Source organism: Somniosus microcephalus, chromosome 12, assembly GCF_052327205.1.
Source record: "Somniosus microcephalus isolate GS21.2 chromosome 12, FLI_Smic_1.0, whole genome shotgun sequence".
In the NCBI taxonomy this organism is placed as follows: Eukaryota; Metazoa; Chordata; class Chondrichthyes; order Squaliformes; family Somniosidae; genus Somniosus; species Somniosus microcephalus.
Genome location: NC_140998.1, coordinates 32657133 through 32678778, shown reverse-complemented (window position 1 = coordinate 32678778; position 21646 = coordinate 32657133). Strand labels below are relative to the sequence as shown.

The following is a 21646-nucleotide window of genomic DNA, read 5'->3' as shown; positions in this document are numbered from 1 at the left end:
CCCCCGATGGCTCAGCCAGTCAGACATGGATGAAGAAACTGAGAATCACTTAATTTCATATAGGGGCTGAATTTGCAGTTGGCGGCTTCCTGCAGACGGATGCCTCTGACCAGCAAAAAAAATCTACGAATTTACCTGATGGTCCTGGAGGTTCGGACACTTGCGCTCCTGGACCTCTGTGTGGACGTGTGTAGAGGGCCACGTATCCTAGGGGTGCAGGCGGTTCGTAAGTGCCCCTGGGATTAGGTGGGCTGGCCCAACCAATCAAAGAAGGGGATCCCCATTCATAAATATGGAGGTTCCGTTTGTACGTTTTTACCAGTAACAATTGGGCAAATAGCGCAACTCTCCGCCTGCGGAGGCCCTTTTCCCGATGATGCGGATCATCTGTCAAGAAACTTTCTGACCGATCGCAGGTTCTGGGTTTTAGCGAATGCGCTTTGCGTGCCTAAACCTGGAACTTGTGCGGCCCCTACCGACGCGCAAGTAGGGGGGTCACAAATTATGGCCCAGTGTGTGTGTGTGTAGGAATTGCTATTTCGAAAATGAAGAGATTTTCCCGGGTTATAGTTTCAGAATCCTAGATCTGTTTCCCATTACACAAAAGGCTTAATTTGGAAGAGGGGGGAAAAAAGTAAAATCTCATTATTTGGACCTGAACTAATGCAGTGGATTGTATTGGAGGCTCGTGGTGAAATTTCCAAGAGAAAGGTGTAACGGATTGTAAATGCTGGCTCAAATACCATGTGCTGTGTGTTCAGAAGATGAACACATTAACCAGAAAATTGGACGGTTTTCATGATTTATTGTATTTGAATAGTCAATTTGCCACAGCTACTAGGATATTAATTACCCAAATCATTACTTAATGAATAGCCCCATGTCAGTTTAAAGGCTCTACATTATCCCTGGGTTGGGCTAGAAACTGAATTTACCAGTGTTTAACATAGTTTTGCCACTAGAGGGTATGTTTTGTATTATCATGTAATTGTGCTCCCAAATGGCGCACACTCAGTATTTCAGGAACTTGCTAAGTTTTGTTTTGATTTTTTTTCATCAGTTTATATTTTTATGCAGCTAATAAGAACATAAGTAGGAGTAGGCCATACGGCCCCTCGGGCCTGCTCCGCCATTCAATAGGATCATGGCTGATCCGAACCTGGACCCGCGTCCACTTCTCTGCCCGCTCCCCATAACCCTTAATTCCCTTATCTGCTAGGAAACTGTCTATCTCCGTTTTAAATTTATTTAATGTCGCAGCTTCCACAGCTCTGAGGTAGCAAATTCCATAGATTTACTACCCTCTGAGTGAAGAAGTTTCTCCTCATTCCAGTTTTGAAACGGCAGCCCCTTATTCTAAGATTATGCCCCCTAGTTCTAGTCTCGCCCATCAGTGGAAACATCCTCACCGCATCCACCCGATCAAGCCCCTTCACAATCTTATATGTTTCGATAAGATCGCCTCTCATTCTTTTGAATTCCAATGAGTAGAGGCCCAACCTACTCAACCTTTCCTCATAAGTCAACCCCCTCATCTCCGGAATCAACCGAGTGAACCTTCTCTGAACTGCCTCGAGAGCAAGTATATCTTTTCTTAAATATGGAAACCAAAACTGTACGCAGTATTCCAGGTGTGGCCTCACCAGTACCCTGTATAACTGAAGCAAGACGTCCCTGCTTTTATACTCCATCCCCCTTGCAATAAAAGCCAAGATTCCATTGGCCTTCCTGATCACCTGCTGTACCTGCATACTAACCTTCTGTGTTTCATGCACCCGAACCCCCAGATCCCTTGGTACTGTAGCACTTTGCAGTTTCTTTCCATTTAGATAATAACTTGCTCTTTGATTTTTTTCTGCCAAAGTGCATAACCTCACACTTTCCAACATTATATTCCATCTGCCAAATTTCTGCCCTCCGGATAAACCAAAGTTTCCTGTATTACATCTTTCAGCCCACTGAACTGTTGATGGTACCTGATATAGGTTTGATGATGGGGTGGCACAGCACATCAAACCAGATGGTAGAATGCAGGTTTGCCAATTTCACCTGTGCCAGCATTGGGAGGTGCCAAGCAGAGGCGAAGTAGTGCTTTGTAAGGAGGGAAGAAGGGTCATCCTGACTGCTGTAATGCAATTTCAGGCCTGGTTCAGAGTGGTACTGACAGGGTGCCTCTTGACTGAAGTGGAGCATTAAATATACTTTAAAAACTAGGAAGTGTTACTTGCAACAAAATCGCAAAAGGTTGCTGGTGAATGTCTGGAAATATATGAAAAACCACATTAATCCAATTGTAATGTTCTATGAATTGAACAGTGTCCTCCTGTTGGGGAGCCACACAAGGCCTCTTCCAGGTTGGCTCCAAGATGACACCAGGCAATGAGGAACTAGAACCAAGTCAATCCTTTGTGGCAAATTCAACAGTTTCCTACCTGAGGCAGGCAGCTCTTCAATATTCTATTGCTGTTGAATTAATCTGGTTCATTGACACCAGGAAATGTTTACTTGTTACGGGGTGCTGGTACTCTTAATTGTTACAGATAATCTGCAAGCCATTGTTACAGATAATCTGCAAGCCATATTGCCCTAACGGGTAGGGTGATTGTGGCTCAACAAGTAGAGCGAAGTTACCATGAGAGTAAGCTGCATAGTTTTAGCTGGTTAAGGTCCAGTAGGACCCCTGTGCCCACTTGGGGATCCCTCAACCATGGCGGCTTCCAATAGTTTGATTTGGAGACTCTGAAACATGCTTACTTACAATGTGGGGCCCATTTACTACATTTATACAGCAAGTACGCCTTGCCCCTGACCATTGAATGCAACTGGTGGGATTCTCACAAGAGCTCAGCATCCCTCCAGTTCGCCTTGTAAGTGTGACATCGCAACAGGGTGGCATCGGCAGAAGCAATACTCATCCCCTTTGTCAGAGTTTATCAGTGGGGCCAGAGAACAGAAGAAACCTGCTCTATATTCATCCACACCAGAAATTATGTGGAATTTCTAGGCTCCTGTGTCAGTGGTCTACCTACTGTTACTTTATCTTCCTGGCTTTATCAGGCTTGGTGATCCAGTTTAGCTTTTGCTCAAGATGATCTTGATGGTTGGGGACTCTGCAATGGGAGTGTTCTTGACAAAGGAGAGATGGTTGGTTTTTCTCTTGTTCCAAGATAGTCATTATGGGACACTTCTGTGGTGTGAATGTTACTTGCCACTTGTCGTTTTAGTTCACTTAGAATTACATTTTAATTCAGCTCAGTGGATTTGGCTACCTGATTCATTATTTTGTCTTTTTTAAGGTGATGATAAGCCATTTGAAAGCCAGACAGAATGCCTTACAGGAGCAAGTACAGAAGCTCCAGTCTGCCGCCCAGCCATCACAGGTGGAAGTCGGTGTTACCGCAAACACAACCTCCACTGCCTTTCTGCCTGTTGACATGTCTCGCACGCCCACATTCCATGGGGATACCATGGATTTTGGAGAGGTCATCTGGTCCCAGCAAGAGATCAACAGGCTTTCCAAAGAGGTCTCGAGGTTGGAAACTGATGTTGCCCATTGGAAAGTGCTAGCACAGGTCAGTGAATGACATCATGCAGGTAATCGAGCATAAAATGGAACAATTAGATAACTGTTGATGCTGCAGTTTCTGAATCCTGGGATTTCCCATTCTGTTTCATTAATCTGTATGGTCAGTACATTTGAACGCCACTGCTTATCTGAGTTTTGAATGTTTTGATTTGTCATGTGTTCTCTGAGGTAAGCCCATTATTTGATGCATGGGAATATTGGTGATAATGACTTACAAGTGCTATTCCATACCTACCTGTCCAGCTGGGCGCACTGTAACCCCAGGCAACAGATTTGGATGTAATTTTAGTCCAAGCATACAACTCTATATTAAATAAATTACTGATCCAGGGATACATGGGCTTAAAATATCTTCTGGGGAGGGTTCTATAAATGAGGAAATTTATGCAGCACTCGTTGGGGAATTTGGATGATTGGATAGAAAAATGCAGATATTTGATAGCCTTTTCAAAAAAAAAAGTAAACATCAGTGATTAAATATTGTATAACTACACTATCATAGTTCTTTTGTGATTATTGTCTATAGACTGTAACTGGTAGGGATAAATAATGGCGATTATAGTAAGAATAATGCCAGGGATTTTCCACTCAATTGTGACATTATAGAGTTTGACATTCTCAGGAGGCTTATTTCTGGTTGTTCACCTCCCTGAAATTAGAACCATAGTGGGTTACAGCACAGAACCAAGACATTGAGCCATCATGTCCGTGATGGCTTTGTGCTGAAGCAATTGAAAACCAATCCTACTTGCCCCAGGCGCTCGCCCCATAGTCCTGTGTCTTCCTCTGCTTCAAATATTTATACAATTTTCCCTTGAAGGATGGACTGGTCACTGTTTCAACCACTCTCAGCAGCAAAGCACTCCATCCTCCAACCCTCTGTGAAGACATTTCTCCTGACCACGCTCGGTGACCATTTTAAATTGATGACCCCTTGTCACTGACTCCCCAACCAGCAGAAATATTGTTTCACTCTATCCAAACCTGACATCGTTTTAAAAGCCTCTATTAAATCTCTTGTTCTTCTCTGCTCTGATGGTTATTGTCCCAGTACTGTAAATCTTCATAACTTATTGCCGGTGAGTCTATGCTGTATACTTTCTATGGTTTTAATGTCCTTTCCATGCTGAGCTCTGTTGGAAAGAGCAGGCTCAATAGTCTCTTCTATAATTAATCCAGATCTTGTTAAGTGCTTACGTCAGTGTGCAATATGTAGTTTGTGGGGGGGGAAAAATTAACTCCTTTATAAACTTTATTTTTAGACAACCAAGGGTCAAGGGGGAGTCAGCTCTGATCAGGATGATGGTTACAAATTGCAAAAGACAATTGAGGTAAGGACTTTTCAATCAAATGTGTTGCTAAGAATGACCTGAATTCCAGCAGTTAATGCCAAAGTATAAGAGTATGCTACCACTGAAATCATTATTGTTCTTTTCCTATCTGCGGCGGTGTTGGTTTATTTTTTTTCCTCCTTTTTATCTGGCACTGATGAGGGGATGATACCATGGCTGTTGGCAGTCACTTGGTACTTCACCCATGTGACTGTTCTCATTTGTATAATTGATGACCGTCTTTTCAACTGTCTTACGGAGAGTGGCATCACCGCTAAACTCGATTTTTATCCTCGCCTGGCATCCGCACTTCCCAGTGATGGTCAGTGGATAATACTCAGGAGTGCACTTCCCTAGGCTACAGGTCCTCAGGCCAGTAAGAGTGCCCTTACCACTAACTCGATGTAAACTAGTGATTGTAAGTGAGACTCGCCTGGTCTGTATGGCTTAGTACCACACTGGGTGATGCCTTCACCCACTCGGCAGAAAGGCGGCTTGTAACATTTCTATTTTAATGCAACATCAGTAATTCACCAAGTTTTTTTTTAACAGCTGGATAATGTAATAAATCCTTTTGTTGTTGAACCAACTCCTTGGAACATAAGAACATAAGAAGTAGGAGTAGGTCATTTGGCCCTTCAAGCCTGCTTCGCCATTCAATAAGATCATGGCTGATCATCTTCATCTACACATTCCTGCACTATCCTCATATCCCTTGATTCCCTTAATATTCAAAAATCTATCGATCTCTGTCTTGAATATACTCAACGACTGAGCCTCCACAACCCTCTGGGGTAGAGAATTCCAAAGATTCACCACCCTCTTGAGTGAAGAAATTTTTCCTCATCTCAGTCCTAAATGGCCGGATCCTTATTCTGAGACTGTGACCTCTAGTTCTAGATTCCCCAGTCAGGGGAAACATCCTCCCTGCATCTACCCTATCAAGCCCTGTAAGAATTTTGTATGTTTCAATGAGATCACCCCTCATTCTTCTAAACTCTAGAGAATATAGTCCTAGTCTACTCAATCTCTCCTCATAGGACAATCCCCCATCCCAGAAACCAGCCTGGTGAACCTTCGTTGCACTCCCTCTATGGCAAGTATATCCTTCCTTAAGTAAGGAGACCAAAACTGTATACAATACTCCAAGTGTGGTATCACTAGGGCCTTATATAATTGCAGTAAGACGTCTTTACTCTTGTACTCAAATCTTCTTGTAATAAAGGCCGACATACCATTTGCTTTCCGAATTGCTTGCTGTACCCGCATGTTAACTTTCAGTGATTCGTGTAGAAGGGCACCCAAGTCCCTCTGAACACCAACATTTCCCAATCTCTCTCCATTTAAAAAATACTCTGCTTTACTATTTTTCCTACCAAAGTGGATAAATTCACATTTCTCCCCATTATATTCCATTTGCCATGTTCTTGCCCACTCACTTAGCCTGACTATATCCCCTTGAAGCCTCCTTGCATCCTCCTCACAGCTTACATTCCCACCCAGCTTTGTATCATCAGCAAACTTGGATATGTTACATTTGGTCCCCTCATCCAAATCATTGATGTAGATTGTGAATAGCTGAGGCCCAAGCACTGATCCTTGTGGTACCCCACAGATTTGTCAAACATGATTTCCCTTTCATAAACCCGTGTTGGCTCTGCCCAATCCTATTATTATTTTCTAAGTGCGCTGTTACCACATCCTTAATAATAGATTCTAGCATTTTCCCTACTATTGATGTCAGGCTAACTGTTCTGTAGATCCCCGTTTTTTCTCTCCCTCCATTCTTAAATAGTGGGGTTACATTTACTACCTTCCAATCCACAGGAACCGTTCTAGAATCTATGGAATTTTGGAAAATGACCACCAATGTGCATCCACCATCTCTAGCCACCTCTTTCAAAACCCTAGGATGTTGGCCATCAGGTCCAGGGGATTTATCAGCTTTCAGTCCCATTAATTTTCCAGTACTATTTTTTTTTTTTACTAACACTAATTTCTTTCAGTTCCTCATTCTCGCTAGACCCTTGGTTCGCCACAATTTCTGGAAAGTTTTTTGTGTCTTCCGTGAAGACAGACACAATGTATTTGTTTAATTTCTCTGCCATTTCCTTATTCCCCATTATAATTTCTCCTGTCTCAACCTGTAAGAAACCCACATTTACTTTTGCTAATCTTTTCCTTTTTACATACCTATTGAAGCTTTTACAGTCTGTTCTTATGTCTCTCGCTAGTTTACTCTCATTCTATTTTCCCTTTCTTTATCAATTTCTTGGTCTTCCTTTGCACAACTCTAAAATTCTCCCAATCCTCAGGCTTACTATTTTTGGCAACATTATAAGCCTCTTCCTTTGACCTAATACTATGTTTAACTTCGCTTGTTGGCCACGATTGGACCACTTTTCCTGTGGAGTTTTTGTGCCTTAAAGGAATGTATATTTGTTGTAAATCATGAATTAATTATTTAAATGCTAGCCATTGCTTGTCTACCGTCATACCTTTTAATATAGTTTCCCAATCTACCTTAGCCAACTCGCCCCTCATATCTACATAGTTTGCTTTGTTTAGATTTAAGACCCTAGTTTTGAATTTAACTAAATCACTTTCAAACTCAATATAAAATTCTATCATGTTATGGTCACTTTTCCCTAAAGGCCCCTTTACTACAAGGTTATTAATGAACCCTTTCTCGTTGCACAATACTAGATCTAAAATAGCCTGTTCACTAGTTGGTTCCTCAACATACTGATCTAGAAAACAATCTTGCATGTATTCCATGAATTTGTCCTCCACACTATTACTGCAAATTTGATTTGCCCAGTTTTATGTAGATTAAGGTCCCCCATGATTACTGTATTACCCTTGTTACATGTGCCTCTAATTTCCTGATTTATACTCTGCCCTACATTACAACTACTGTTTGGGGGCCTACAAACAACTCCCACCCATATTTTCTGCACCTTGCTGTTTATTAGCTCCACCCAAACTGATTCTACTTGATTTTCCGAGCTAAGATCCTTTCTCTCTACTGTCTTTATCCCATCCTTTATGATCAAGGCTACCTCTCCTCCTTTTCCATTTTGCTTATCTCTTCTAAAAGTTAAGTATCCTGGAATATTTAGTTCCCAACCTTTGCCACTTTGCAACCACGTCTCCGTAATGGCTATTAGATCAAACCTGTTAATTTCTATCTGTGCTATTAATTCATCTATTTTGTTGCCAATGCTTCGCACATTCAGATATAGTGCCTTTAGCTTTGACTTATTTCTATTTTTCCCTGATGTCACTTTAGTTACTGATGCCTTATTACCTTTGTTACTCTTGTCCCTTCCAGACCCACTCTGATTTTTACCCAAAACTCTACTCTCGAGCCTTGACATTTCTCTCGCTGCTTTTCCTGAATCCTCCCCCCCGCCCCACCCCCACTTCATTAGTTTAAAGTCCTGTCTACTGCCCTAGTTATTCGGTTCGCCAGGACACTGGTCCAAGCCCAGTTTAAGTGGAGCCCGTCCCAATGGAACAGCTTCCTCTTTTCCCAGTACTGGTGCCAGTGCCTCATGAACTGAAACCCCTTCCTCCCACGCCACTCTTTGAGCCACGCATTTAAACCTCTAATCTGTTTGTCCCTATGCCAATTTGCGCGTGGCTCGGGTAACAATCCAGAGATTATTACCTTTGAGGTTCTGCTTTTTAATTTGGATCCGAGCTCCTCACACTCCCTCAGCAGAACCTCATTCCGAGTTCTACCGATGTCGTGGATCCCACGTGGGCCACGACAACTGGATCCTCCCCCTCCCACTCCAAGTTAGTCTCCAGCCGCGAGGAGTGTATTGGTTTCTACCAGATCAAATTATGTTCAGATATTCAAGTCGTCTTCCACATAAGCCAGTTGACATTGTTTAGAATGAGTCCATCCATCCTGACTACATTAAAAAAAAAACCTAAAGAATGTCAATCACCTTTTTTAACATTGAATGCAGATTCACCTGATCAATTGCTTATAAGTTGCTAAGCACAGCAGCAGGAGGGCACTGAATTATCAGTGGAGACAGTTATTGACTGAAGCAGTGATCATCGTGTCCACACATTCTTGTAGCATTGTCAAGATTTGTAGCTCTTTTTCGCATCCCTACGATGCTGCCTCCAGCACTCAAAGTTTAAATATGTTTACGTGCTCAGCATCGTTTTTAATATAATCAAGCTGTTTTAATTTTGTCAGTGGAAAAGCATACGCATCATCCCTTCTATGAAAATGCAATGGTCAGTGAGCCTCAGCACTCTGATTATGCCGTAGCATTGTGTGGGAGGTGCTGACTGAACATGCAGCCCCACTTCCCAGTTAAATCGGAATATTCAGTTTATGATTAATGTGTCTCATCAAATATTTTGATTACGGTAATAATTGGCTGGTACAGCTCTAATGATAGCCAGCTGGTTAATTATTGCAGGCGGTGAAGAAGCAGCTCAGTCAGGAGATTGATGAACATCAGCATGAGTTGTCTGCTCTGCAGGACGCACATCGCCAGAAACTAACCAGTCTCACGCGCAGGCACAGGGATGAGCTTGCAGAATATGAGGAACGGATCGAGGAGCTGGAGCAGCAGTTGCAAGGTCAGAAGCGATCTCTTGTGCAGCGTTATTCTTTAAGCCGTCTCTTAATTTGGCAGAGAAACCTTTGAGCATCACGGTAACGTTTTAAAGTGAGAATGAAATGTTTTGCATGATCATGTGAATACCATAACTTATTTCGCGTCAGGGCCCCGTTTAAAAAAAATTATTTTATAACTGACAATTTGTGGAGTTGTAAAACCAAACCGGTGCGTGAAAGTATGAAGGACCCTGTCTTGAAACTTTCAGCTGTGAAATTAGTGTTCATTTATGTTTTTTAAGTTGGGGAAGAAGAATGAATTTAGGTCAGTATGGGGCCCTGCAGCTTTTAAAACGGTGAAAGTTTTCATTTCTTCTGGGTAGACGGTTGCTGGTAGTTTGTGTTTGCTGCATACAGTCTCTGCTATTGCCAGTTGATGTTGATTAGAACACCATAGTAGTTCTCCAGTACATTTGGCAAAGGCAGCATGTAACTGAGCCTTGCAGCCCAGAAGAGACGGGTTCATTTCACAGTCGGTGCTGAGTTAACTGACCTTGGTCGAATTGCAGTGAAGCCACTGAAGTTAGCCTCAGTGATCAGGATTCATGCTCCTGGCCAACATCCAGAGGCCACCTGCTGGAAAGCGTGCATATATGGACATTGGAAGAGGACAGGATCACGTTAGGCCAGTACTCGCTGTCCAGGCTCACACATGAAGAATGGCTCCTTTGACATAGTACAGGAAACTCTTTTTTTTTTATCCGGCACCGACGGGACTGGCGTGGTGCCGGTTGATCAAAAAGTCTGGATTACAGAGAGGTATACTTACCAAGGTACGAGAGCCCCGTACATGGCCACAGGTGCAGGAGCCCCGGTTACACGGCCACAGATCCAGGAGTTCCTGTTGTACGGCCACAGGTGCAGGAACCCAGGTTGTACGGCCACAGGTGCAGGAACCCAGGTTGTACGGCCACAGGTGCAGGAACCCAGGTTACACGGCCACAGGTGCAGGAACCCCGGTTACACGGCCACAGGTGCAGGAACCCCGGTTACACGGCCACAGGTGCAGGAGCCCCGGTTACACGGCCACAGATCCAGGAGTTCCTGTTGTACGGCCACAGGTGCAGGAACCCAGGTTGTACGGCCACAGGTGCAGGAACCCAGGTTGTACGGCCACAGGTGCAGGAACCCAGGTTACACGGCCACAGGTGCAGGAACCCCGGTTACACGGCCACAGGTGCAGGAACCCCGGTTACACGGCCACAGATCCAGGAACCCCGGTTGCACGGCCACTAATATAGGAACATAGAAACATAGAAGATAGGAGCAGGAGTAGGCTATTCGGCCCCTCGAGCCTGCTCCGCCATTCAATGCGATCATGGCTGATCATCCAAATTCAGTACCCTGTCCCTGCCTTCTCCCCATATCCCTTGATCCCTTTAGCCTTAAAAAATATATCCAACTCCTTGAATATATTTAATGAACTGCCCTCTGTGGTAGAGAATTCCACAGGTTCACCACTCTCTGGTGAAGAAATTCCTCCTCATTTCAGTCCTAAATGGCTTACCCCTTATCCTTAGACTATGACCCCTGGTTCTGGACTCCCCGGCCATCAGAAACATCCTTCCTGCATCTAGTCTGTCCAGGCCTGACAGAATTTTATAGGTTTCGATGAGATCCCCTCTCAATCTTCTAAACTCCAGTGAGTATAAGCCCAATCGACACAATCTCTCCTCATACGTCATTCCTGCCATCCCAGGTATCAGCCTGGTGAATCTTCGCTGCACTCCTTCCATGGCAAGAACGTCCTTCCTCAGGTAAGGCGACCAAAACTGCACACAATACTCGAGGTGCGGTCTCACCAAGGCCCTGTACAGCTGTAGCAAGACATCCTTGTTCCTGTACTCGAACCCTCTTGCTACGAAGGCCAACATACCATTTGCCTTCTTAACCGCCTGCTGCACCTACATGCTTACCTTCAGCGACTGGTGTACAAGAACACCCAGGTCTCTTTGCACTTCCCCTTCTCCCAATCTATTGCCATTCAAATAATCTGCCTTCCTGTTTTTGCCACCAAAGTGGATAACCTCACATTTATCCACATTATAGTGCATTTGCCATGTTTCTGCCCAATCACCCAACCTGTCCAAATCGTACTGGAGTTTCACGACATCCTCCTCACAGCTTACCCTCCCACCCAGCTTTGTGTCGTCTGCAAATTTGGAGATATTACATCCAATTCCCTCGTCCAGATCATTAATATATATTGTGAACAGCTGGGGTCCTAGGACCGATCCTTGCGGTACCCCACTAGTCACTGCCTGCCACTCAGAAAATGACCCGTTTATTCCAACTCTTTGCTTTCTGTCCGCCAACCAGTTCTCTATCCAAGTCAATACCTTGCCCCCAATCCCATGTGCCTTAATTTTGCACGCTAGTCTCTTATGTGGGACCTTATCAAAAGCCTTCTGAAAGTCCAAAACTTACCTGAACCTACTCCTGAATTTTGCCGGTTAAGAGATATTTCCGGATATTTAGGTGCCGGTTAAAAGAGAGTTTCCTGTACCAGAGGATAACCATAGAACTGTACCACAGGAGGAGTCAGCACTGTCGGCAGAGGAGGAGAGAAATTTGGAGGGCATATTTTCAATGTAAAGTACTCCACCCCCCCTCATTCAAATAACATGGAAAAAAACAGTTTAAGGACAAACTCATGAATGCAAATGTTCATAGCTTTAACATTATTTTTCCTTCACTTGCTATTTTTGGTCTCCCTGTTCCAGATAGCTGCTCAGCTGTTAGCAACTTTAATAACTGTAAGGGAATCAGTTCATTTTGAATTCTGGGAGCCTATGATTTGGCTTCCAACATTTACACTGCTAAATCTATTTTCTGTGGCCCTGCATAGACAGGTAAAACTGGATGTACTGGTCTGCCGTCAAACTATGGAAAGCTGATTTAACAGCATGGACACTGAACTCCCGGGTTGAATGTCCAAGGAAAGTATATTCAATACTGGGCATCTGACTGACATCAGCTGAGGAGCACCCTGCAGAGAGAAGATTTGAAGTTATGGGTGTCTGCAGGGAGGGAAATTTCAGTAAAATTATGCAAATCTCCTATCCGAACAAGGAAGGCTTGCATTTATATAGTGCCTTTCATGACCTCAGGATGTCCCAAAGCACTTTACAGCCAATTAAGTACTGTTGAAGTGTAGTCGTTGTTGTAATGTAGGAAACGCAGCAGCCAATTTGTGCACAGCAAAGTTCCACAACAGCAATGAGGTAATGACCAGGTAATCTGTTGATGTTGGTTGAGGAATAAATGTTGTCCTGGACACCGGGGAGAACTCTCCTGCTCTTTTAAATTGTGCCATGGGACCTTTATGTCCACCTGAGAGGCCAGTTAGCTTAATGTCTCGTGAAAAGTGTAGTTAAAAGATACGTTCACTAATTGGTATGGGGAGGGGAAATTACTTTAATGTTTTTAAATTGTGAGATCCACACTAATGCATATGGTTCCTAAAGGGAAGGTGTTTCACAGCCAACTGCAAGCTGAATGCAAAATCGCAGAGATTTGTTAGGCCTGGCAGACGCACAAAAAACTGTCCTCCCAGTTACCAGTTTTGGCGAGGCACACTAGTTTTCCTTTCGGTTTGCTGCTGGCTGCACACGATTCAAGAACCAGGTAAAGTAGTGCAAATCTCACGCAGTGTAAAAGCACCTTGTATTGAAGAAACTCCACCAACACATCCCTTCTCCTTTTGGAAGTGTGGAATGTGCTGTCAAATTGGTGAACAGTCAAGGTTAAAATTACACAGAATGTTTGCAATGCGCAAAAGCCAATTTATAATTACTTTGCCAGCAGCTGTCACATAACAGACTTGTCTGATTTTGTGATCTAGACCATGGGCCAGAATTTGTTGTCGGTATGACGGCCTACTCTGAGAGTATGCCATCATACCGCCTTTGAAATGGACAGCAAGTTTGGGATTTCTGCATGTGCTAAATCCTGAACTTGCGATCTGTCAAGTTACGACTTGACAGATGATCTGTACTGACGGGGAAATCCTCAATGCTGGTGCAGAGTTGGGCTAATTGCCCAGCAATTACATACAAAAGTTTTATAGCTGATGCAAACAGGTGCAGGGACTGATTGCATCAGCAATAGAGGGATAACTCAAAAGAGCCAAAGCATCATTCGGCATGTTTTAACATCATTTTCATCTTGGATCCTTTGATTATCTAGGAGGGAAATAGTGCTTATGTATTTCCCCCCCCCCCCCGTTGCATTACATAAAAGGTCTGAGATTTTGTACAGAAGTCTGTGGCTGATGCAAAGCGACCATTATTTAATAAGAGGCGGTCAGGGCCATGCGTGAATATATTCTCAGCAGTTGGACTGTTTAATTTTCTGCGATCCGAGTGTACCGTTTGAGGTGTTTGAATTGATCCATAGATCGCCATCCCCATTCGTAACTCAACTTTGTTAATTAAACATACACACAGTACATACGCTACAATTATGTATAGTATAGATGTTTATGCACATTTAAATCTGGAAGGCTCCAGTAATGAGGGTTTAAATGAATGTATGTTTAATTAATGAAGTTGAGTTATGAATGGGGATGGCGATGGCGATCGATGATTGGAGCACCAGGCCCACGTGATTCCAGGTACGCTTCCGCACACGCTGCGCCCCTGGGATCCGTGGGCCAATACGCTGCCCTCCAGTACGCAGCGTCAAACAGCAAGTTTGCAAAGGAGGGTCCCCATCAGGTAAGTTCGTGTTCTATTCGGATGCCGGCAGCTTACTCTAGGTATGCCATTGACCTAATGGCTTCACTGCCGGGTTAAGCAGTCAAAATAATGGTTGCATCATCTGGACTTGAGGCTTCCAGCAGTCCTGAAGAATGTCTGTTCAGATTCAGAAATTGTGTTTGGTAGATTGAGACATCCTGATTTCTCCCCCCGCCCCCCTCTCCTTATCCCATTTATCATCAGTCTGCAAGTTTTAATTCATATATTTTGTACTTGTAGCTGGAGCAGGTGCTGTGCTCTCAGACCATTCAATACTCTCTGAGGAGCAAAGGACTGAATTGGTGACCAGAAAGCAATCTGGAGAAGAGCCGGAAAAGCAAATTAAGACCACGAATGAGGAACTGGCTGTTCGTTTGGCCCAAGAGAGGGAGCATGCTTCAACAGAGATAAGTCAGCTGATGAAGAAGTGCGAGAGACTTCAGGCGGAATATGAGAAGTCACAGAACTGTATGATGGAGCTGAAGGGTACTGTGGAGGAACAGCAAGAACAACTGTCAGGGAAGGTGGCACTGGAGGAAGAAGTGCTTCGACTAAGGCAGGCTATGACAGGTACAGTATGCTATTCATTGTAGGTGCTGTGCTCCTTTACACCCAAGAAAGCTATGCTACTGCAGAAGTAGGGATAAATAAATCATTCTTGGGTTGGATAGGCCTCCATACCGCAGTTATTATTTACCTGCTCATTTCCAAGTACTCAAATAAAGCAACTTTATTTACTAAAATACAGTGCAGTTTCAAATTTTAATTTTTAAGAACATAAGGAATAGAAGCAGGAGTAGGCCATACGGCCCCTCGAGCCTGCTCCGCCATTCAATAAGATCATGGCTGATCTTCAACATAGGATATACGGCACAGAAACAGGTCATTCGGCCCAACCAGTCCATGTTGGAGTCTATGTCCAGTGGAGTTTATGCTCTTCCTGTCTTTCCTCATCTAAATCTATCAGCATAACCCTCAATTCCCTGCTCCCTCATATGCTTGTCTAGCCTCCCCTTAAATGCATCTATACTTTTTGCTTCAACCACTCCTTGTGGTAACGAGTTCCACATTCTCACCACTCTCTGGGTAAAGAAGTTTCTTCTGAATTCCCTATTTGATTTCTTGGTGACTATCTTATATTGATGGCCTCTACTTATGCTCTTCCCCACAAGTGGAATCATTCTGTATCCACTCTATCAAAACCTTTCATATTTTTAAAGACCTCTATTATTCTACCGCAACTCCACCTTCCCGCACTATCCCCGTATCCCTTGATTCCCTTAGTGCCCAAAAATCTATCTATCTCTGTCTTGAATATACTCCTCGACCGAGCATCCACAGCCCTCTGGGGTAGAGAATTCCAAAGATTCACAACTCACTAAATGAAGAAATTCTCCTCATCTCAATCCTAAATGGCTGACCCCTTATCCTGAGACTATGACCACTAGTTCTAGACTCTCCAGCCAGGGAAAACAGCCTCTCAGCATCTACCCTGTCAAGCCCATTAAGAATTTTATACGTTTCAATGAGATCACCTCTCATTCTTCTAAACTCCAGAGAATACAAGACGGAACAGAGGTGTTGTGCAAATCTGCTTTTGGTCTTCCCTATGTAGAGGAGACCGCATCGTGAGCAGTGAAAACAGTATATTAAATTGAAAGAAGAACAAGCAAATCACTGTTTCACCTGAAGGGCTATAAAATCAAGCTGGCTTAATCTTCAACAGCTGTCAATTGGGATTTTTTGGTACGAATGAGTATTTCCCCACAGAATGAAAGCACCTTCATCATCATGTGGTACCTGAGACAAAGCCTCCATTAACCTCTGTTGTACTTTCTCTGTTTCCCCCTCCAAGCAAAACTTTTTTAAAATTGATATACGTAATTGTCCTCTTATGCGCTGTCTGCCCACCACCTCAAACTGTACCTTTCAAGCCAATGGGATGGGTGAGCAGGATTTGTGCTCCATAAAGAGATTTGCAGCCATATTTCACTCTTTTTGATAGGAATCCTATAATCTAAATGGGTTAATGACCATTATTTTCTCTTTCTCAAGGCACTGATTCATGACTGGGTACAGCTCCACAGGCATCATAAGGCCTTTGGTACCTTGTGCCACGTGGCTGTTCTTCAAGTGTGAGCCTGGTTTAAGAGACTTGACTGGCTATTTAACCTCGGGGGAAATTGCAGTTGAGCTCTCATGTCCTCACCAATATACATGTTTGTATTATTTCTGCAGGCTCACTGGATGGTGATCTGGGAAGGGAGTGATTTTTCACCCCTCAAGTTCAGGGAGGCTGAGGCCATTTATATTATCTCCATCACCATCACCCTTGCTGATAAGCTAACTTGGCACAGACCACAGACCTGATCAGCAAAGCTCACTTCTATATAATGCCACATTTTACTGAAAGAGCAATTGGAAGAGCCTTCCAAGTTTTATTTTAAAAAGTATACTTGTGTTTCACCCAACACGTGTGGGAATTTAAGCGCTACACTGATAGAACAACATGAGATGGATGTTGATTTTTTTTTTTTTTTGATGCCATCAAGTTAACCAATGTTGGGGAATAGAACACGACCACTTTGGGAACCAGTAGCAGAATCTATTGGTCCCAGTGTTAGATATAGCTGGTAAATTAAGCTGTCCCCTCTACCCCAACAGTGTGCCTTGAGGTCAACCTCAAAAGAACATACAGTACTCTACTGCACCACTGTGAAATGTTCTATTTTTCTCATCCTAATTGCATCTGAATGGATGAGCATTTCAACAGCAGATGAGCTGAGGCAGGGTCGGAGTCGGGCGATGTTACGGCGGTGGAGTAGGCCAGACACCACACCAAGGTTGCGAATGGCCTGGCTTAGCTTCAGACAGTTGCCAGGGAGAGGGATGGGAACGGAGTTTGTGGCAAGGACCAAAGACAATGGCTTCGGTCTTCCCAATATTTAGTTGGAAGAAATTTCTGCTCATCTAGTACTGGATGTCGGACAAGCAGTGTGACAAATCAGACAGTGGAGAGATGAGGAGAGGTGGCGATGCGATAGAGCTGAGTGTCACCAGCGTACATGCGGAACCTGATGCTGTGTTTTCGAATGATGTTGCCGTGGGGCAGCATATAGATGAGAACTAGAAGGGGGCCAAGGATCGATCCTTGGGGGACTCCAGAGGTAATGGTGCGGGAGTGGGAAGAGAATCCATTGCAGGTGATTCTCTGGCTATGAGTCGATAGACAAGAATGGAACCAGGCAAGGGCAGTTCCACCCAGCTGGACGATGGAGGAGAGGCGTTGGAAGAGGATGGTGTGGTCAGCTGTGTCGAAGGCTCCAGACAGTCGAGAAGGATGAGGAGGGATAGCTTACCATTGTCATTTATTGTACTGCCTAAATGAATATACTTAAAAACTGAATCCAGCCTTGCCAGAATAATTTCATGTAATATCCATGTGAGAGGTTGACCTTCATCCTATTAATCTGGGCTGGATTCAAACGCAGCTCCAGAATTGAAAGGAGAATGTGCTAACCCACTGGATTTCCCATCCAAGTCTTCACAGTACTTGATTGAAATGCTTCGTTTGTAGTCTCCTAAAGTTGCAGTTGGTGTATTCTGTTTGTCAAATTTTTTGTCTTCTAATACTCTTGTGAAGCACCTTGGATGTTTTACTATGTTAAAAGCGTTATATAAATACAAGTTGTTGTTTGAAATAGCACTTCATCACTGTTTAATGCAAATAGTTGATCCAAGTAAAACTGCAGCAATACTTTAGATGATGCTTGTGTGACACCTCTTCAACTGGACTGGAACCACACTTTGCCAATCTGAATCCAGTGTTTCTCTGACCCTCTGAATGTTGCCCAGTTATGCACCGTCCGACTCTTTATAAATCTGACAGCAAAATTTGGTTAAATGAGCGACTTGTTAAATCAGGAGTACTTGTAATCTGTATTCCAATGACTGGCAAGATCGACTAAGATTATTTTATTTTCAAGTTGCTTCTGATGTAATGTATCTTCTGCTCAGATTATTTTGAATGTTCCATGTTAATAGAAAGCACGTGCCTCTTGCTGGCAGGTTGTAAGGATGAATAAAGATGGATTTTGTTCTACATATTAAGAGTTTTAATATTTTTTCACGTTTCCTTTGATTATTACAGATGCAGAGAATGAACTGAAGAAAATGAATAGCACTAATGAAGTATGTATTTGCAAGTGACTTCCTGAGCAGTGAGATTGTTGGAATATCCCTGTCCTTTATTCAGACTTTACAAAGATCTGTGGGATAAAATGTTCATATTATCAGGCTGTCTTGATAACCCCAAGTGATGAGTTCTGAGTTACAGTTGGCATTATCCATGAGTGGGATTCAAATCGTGCACCATGAGGCTTTGAAAAGTGTAGCTTAATTAAAAATTGGCTGTAAAGAGTTAAAGTTAATGATGGAAAAGTTTTGTTTTTTTAAAAAAAAAAGCTTTTAATGGTTATTTGTGTGTGTTGTGTGTGTGTGTTGTATACCCAAGAAATGTCCAAATAATCCTAGATATCATTAGAAGAGTTGTTGTGCATGTTTTAATCCAGGGCAGTGGTTGACTCTACATATTGCACATCAGTGCCAAAACAGAGTTGAGGAAATAATGAAAAGAACAGGGAAAATATCAAAAAACCCTTTTTGTTTGGGAAATTTTTCAAAATTTTTTTTCCTGTAAACTCCTCTCATGTAGTGTATACAAACTGCTGATAATTTTTGTTTTGAAATTCTTAAGGCTAATTATAATGGGCAAGAAGATATTCAGGAGCTGAAGGCAAGTCTGCAGCTGTTGAGCCATGAAAAGGAAGTGCTACAGAAAGAAAAGGTGGGCATCGTATCATGACCGTTTCAATTTGGAGGTTGCTATTAGAGTGCGTTTTAAATCCATATTTGAGTGTGGTCTTTTCATTGGTAAGACCATATCTAGAAAATTAAGATAGCTAGTATGTTGTAAGCTGTCTCACATTGACCCTTAACACTGTGCTGAAGGTGGATGTCCTCCATATAGATACTGGATAAATTAAGATGTGGTGAATATAGCAGCTGCAGGCACCACCTGAAAGTTTGGATATAGAAGCACATGCTCATATATCCAGTGCTCTGTATTTCATAGACTCATAGAAATCTATAGCACAGAAGGAGGCCATTCGGCCCATTGTGTCTGTGACGGCCGAAAAAGAGCTATCCAGCCGAATCCCACTTTCCAGCTCTTGGTCCGTAGCCTTGTAGGTTGCAGCACTTCAAGTACTTTTTAAATGTGATGAGGGTTTCTGCCCCTATCAGCCTTTCAGGCAGTGAGTTCTAGACCCCCACAACAAAAAAAGTTCTCCTCAACTCCCCTATAATCCTTCTACCAGCTACTTTAAATCTATGCCCCCGAGTTATTGACTTCTCTGCTGAGGGAAATGGGTCCTTTCTATCCACTCTATCTGGCCCCTCATAATGTAACACACCTCAATTAAGTCTCCCCTCAGCCTCCTCTTCCAAAGAAAACAACCCCAGCCTATCCAGTCTTTCCTCCTAGCTAAAATTCTGCAGTCCTGGCAACATCCTTGTAAATCTCCTCTGTACCCTCTCTAGTGCAATCACATCTTTCCTGTACTTGGCATGATTCAGTTGCACAGAGTCAAGTGCTGAAGCTCAGCATCTACAACTGGTGAAAGCATCAGTGCTTTGTGCTGGTACACTGCTGTTTTAGTTTACCAGCAATTTCCTTGCATACACTTTGAGGGTCTCTAAGCCTTGGCTGTTGTCAACCTGCACCTAAGCTCTCTGGGCGGGCTTGGGTATGTGCTTACAGGATGAGAGTGTGCCCTGCATATTGGGCAAACAGATTCTATGTGTGGATTGCTATACAGGTAGACTATCCTTTATCCGAAAACCTCTAAAAACCGAAAGTTTTTTCGTTCAGCGTAAGTCGTGCGCACGACATGACCAGAGTGGCGCACGACTTACGCTGAGCAGGGCAGAGGGTCACAGAGTTCCCTCCTGGGTAGGAGATTGCAGGCCGAGCCGGGCAGTGTGGAGGAGGTACCGGGAGAGTGAACCCAACAGTACAGCGGCCCGTCCGATAGCTGCAGCGGCCCATCTGATATTCTTTTCCCCCCCCCCCAAACCGCGGCCCGTCCGATATTCTTTTCTCCTCCCCCCCCCCCCCCCCCCGACCTGATTTGCGGGCCAGCTTAGTAGGAGTCAGCCGATATCCGGCTTTCCAGAGAAGCAGGAAGGGGAATGAGACACGGAACAGTCGCAAGAGGTAGCCTGAACTTTTAAAATTTATATTAAATACAAATTTCCCAGTCTTATAATAATACCTTCTGAAAACCAAAACTCAGCTGGTCCCAAGGCTTTCGGATAAGGGATAGTGTACCTGTATTGTGATCTGTGTTATGCCTGATAACTGGCACAGCATGGAAAAAAGTAGGAAATGTTGCATTCTCCAGTGGTGCTATCCCTCCCTTCTTGAGCATACATTCACAACCATTTGAATCTTGTATTGCTCATGAATGGTGATCATTTAACACCCATGAGGCCTTCATTGCTTGTCTGTTGTTTTGTCAGATTTACTCAATGTACAAAAATGCATTAAGATCAGTCTAATGAATTTTGGATGCTTCACGTGCATTTTATACATTGGTGGTCCCCATGCAGGTTCATCTCTGAAGCAGTGTGTCATTGGAACTGACAACATGGTCAGTTGGTTGTTATGGGTAGTTGACTTTTAAGTACAAGCTGGTTAAAATGTGGTCTGCTGTATAGTAATGAGTGCAAATTAACATAAAAGTTGTACTCCTTCCAATGTCAGGAGGCTATCCAAGAGGAGCTTTCAAACCTGCAGACTATTCAAAGGAATGAAAATACTATTTTGGACCTGAATAGTCTGACCGTGGAAGTGAATGAACTAAGGCATAAATTGTTGACTAAAGAGAGCGACCTGATGGAGACCTCCATGCAGAAAGGCACATTAATGGCTGAGCTGGAAGAACTGGACAAGCAGAATCAAGAAGCTACTCAAGTATGCATCACACTATTTATTATTAATAGTAGCCCCATAATCACTTGTTTCTCCTTGTAGCTTCTGATTCCTTTATAAAAAGAATTTAAGGTATTGCAGTTACAACTATCTAATTTCCAATAGCTTCCATAAATGCTTTAATAAGAGAAAAGTTTGCTGCATGGTAATGTTGTAAGTAAAATTGGTATATTTTTGAGTTGTCTACATTCCATTTATTTCCCTCATTCCACCATTCCGGATTGAGAAGGTGAGCAGATAAGCTGCTCCCTATCCCATTTCAATGCTGCAATATATGCAACCACTGGA

The 21646-nt window shown here is 43.3% G+C and overlaps 1 protein-coding gene across 2 annotated transcripts in view; it reads left to right on the top strand.

Moving 5' to 3' along the window:
- Nucleotides 1-21646, top strand: part of trip11 (thyroid hormone receptor interactor 11) — a 138363-nt gene that overhangs the window by 53049 nt on the left and 63668 nt on the right. For both annotated transcript variants that reach the window (XM_086002730.1, XM_086002731.1), the window contains exons 4-10: nt 3297-3572; nt 4849-4917; nt 9366-9528; nt 14545-14874; nt 18455-18495; nt 19061-19150; nt 21131-21340. In XM_086002730.1, coding sequence (XP_085858856.1) covers nt 3297-3572; nt 4849-4917; nt 9366-9528; nt 14545-14874; nt 18455-18495; nt 19061-19150; nt 21131-21340 — 1179 coding nt within the window. The remainder of the gene's footprint in view (nt 1-3296; nt 3573-4848; nt 4918-9365; nt 9529-14544; nt 14875-18454; nt 18496-19060; nt 19151-21130; nt 21341-21646) is intronic.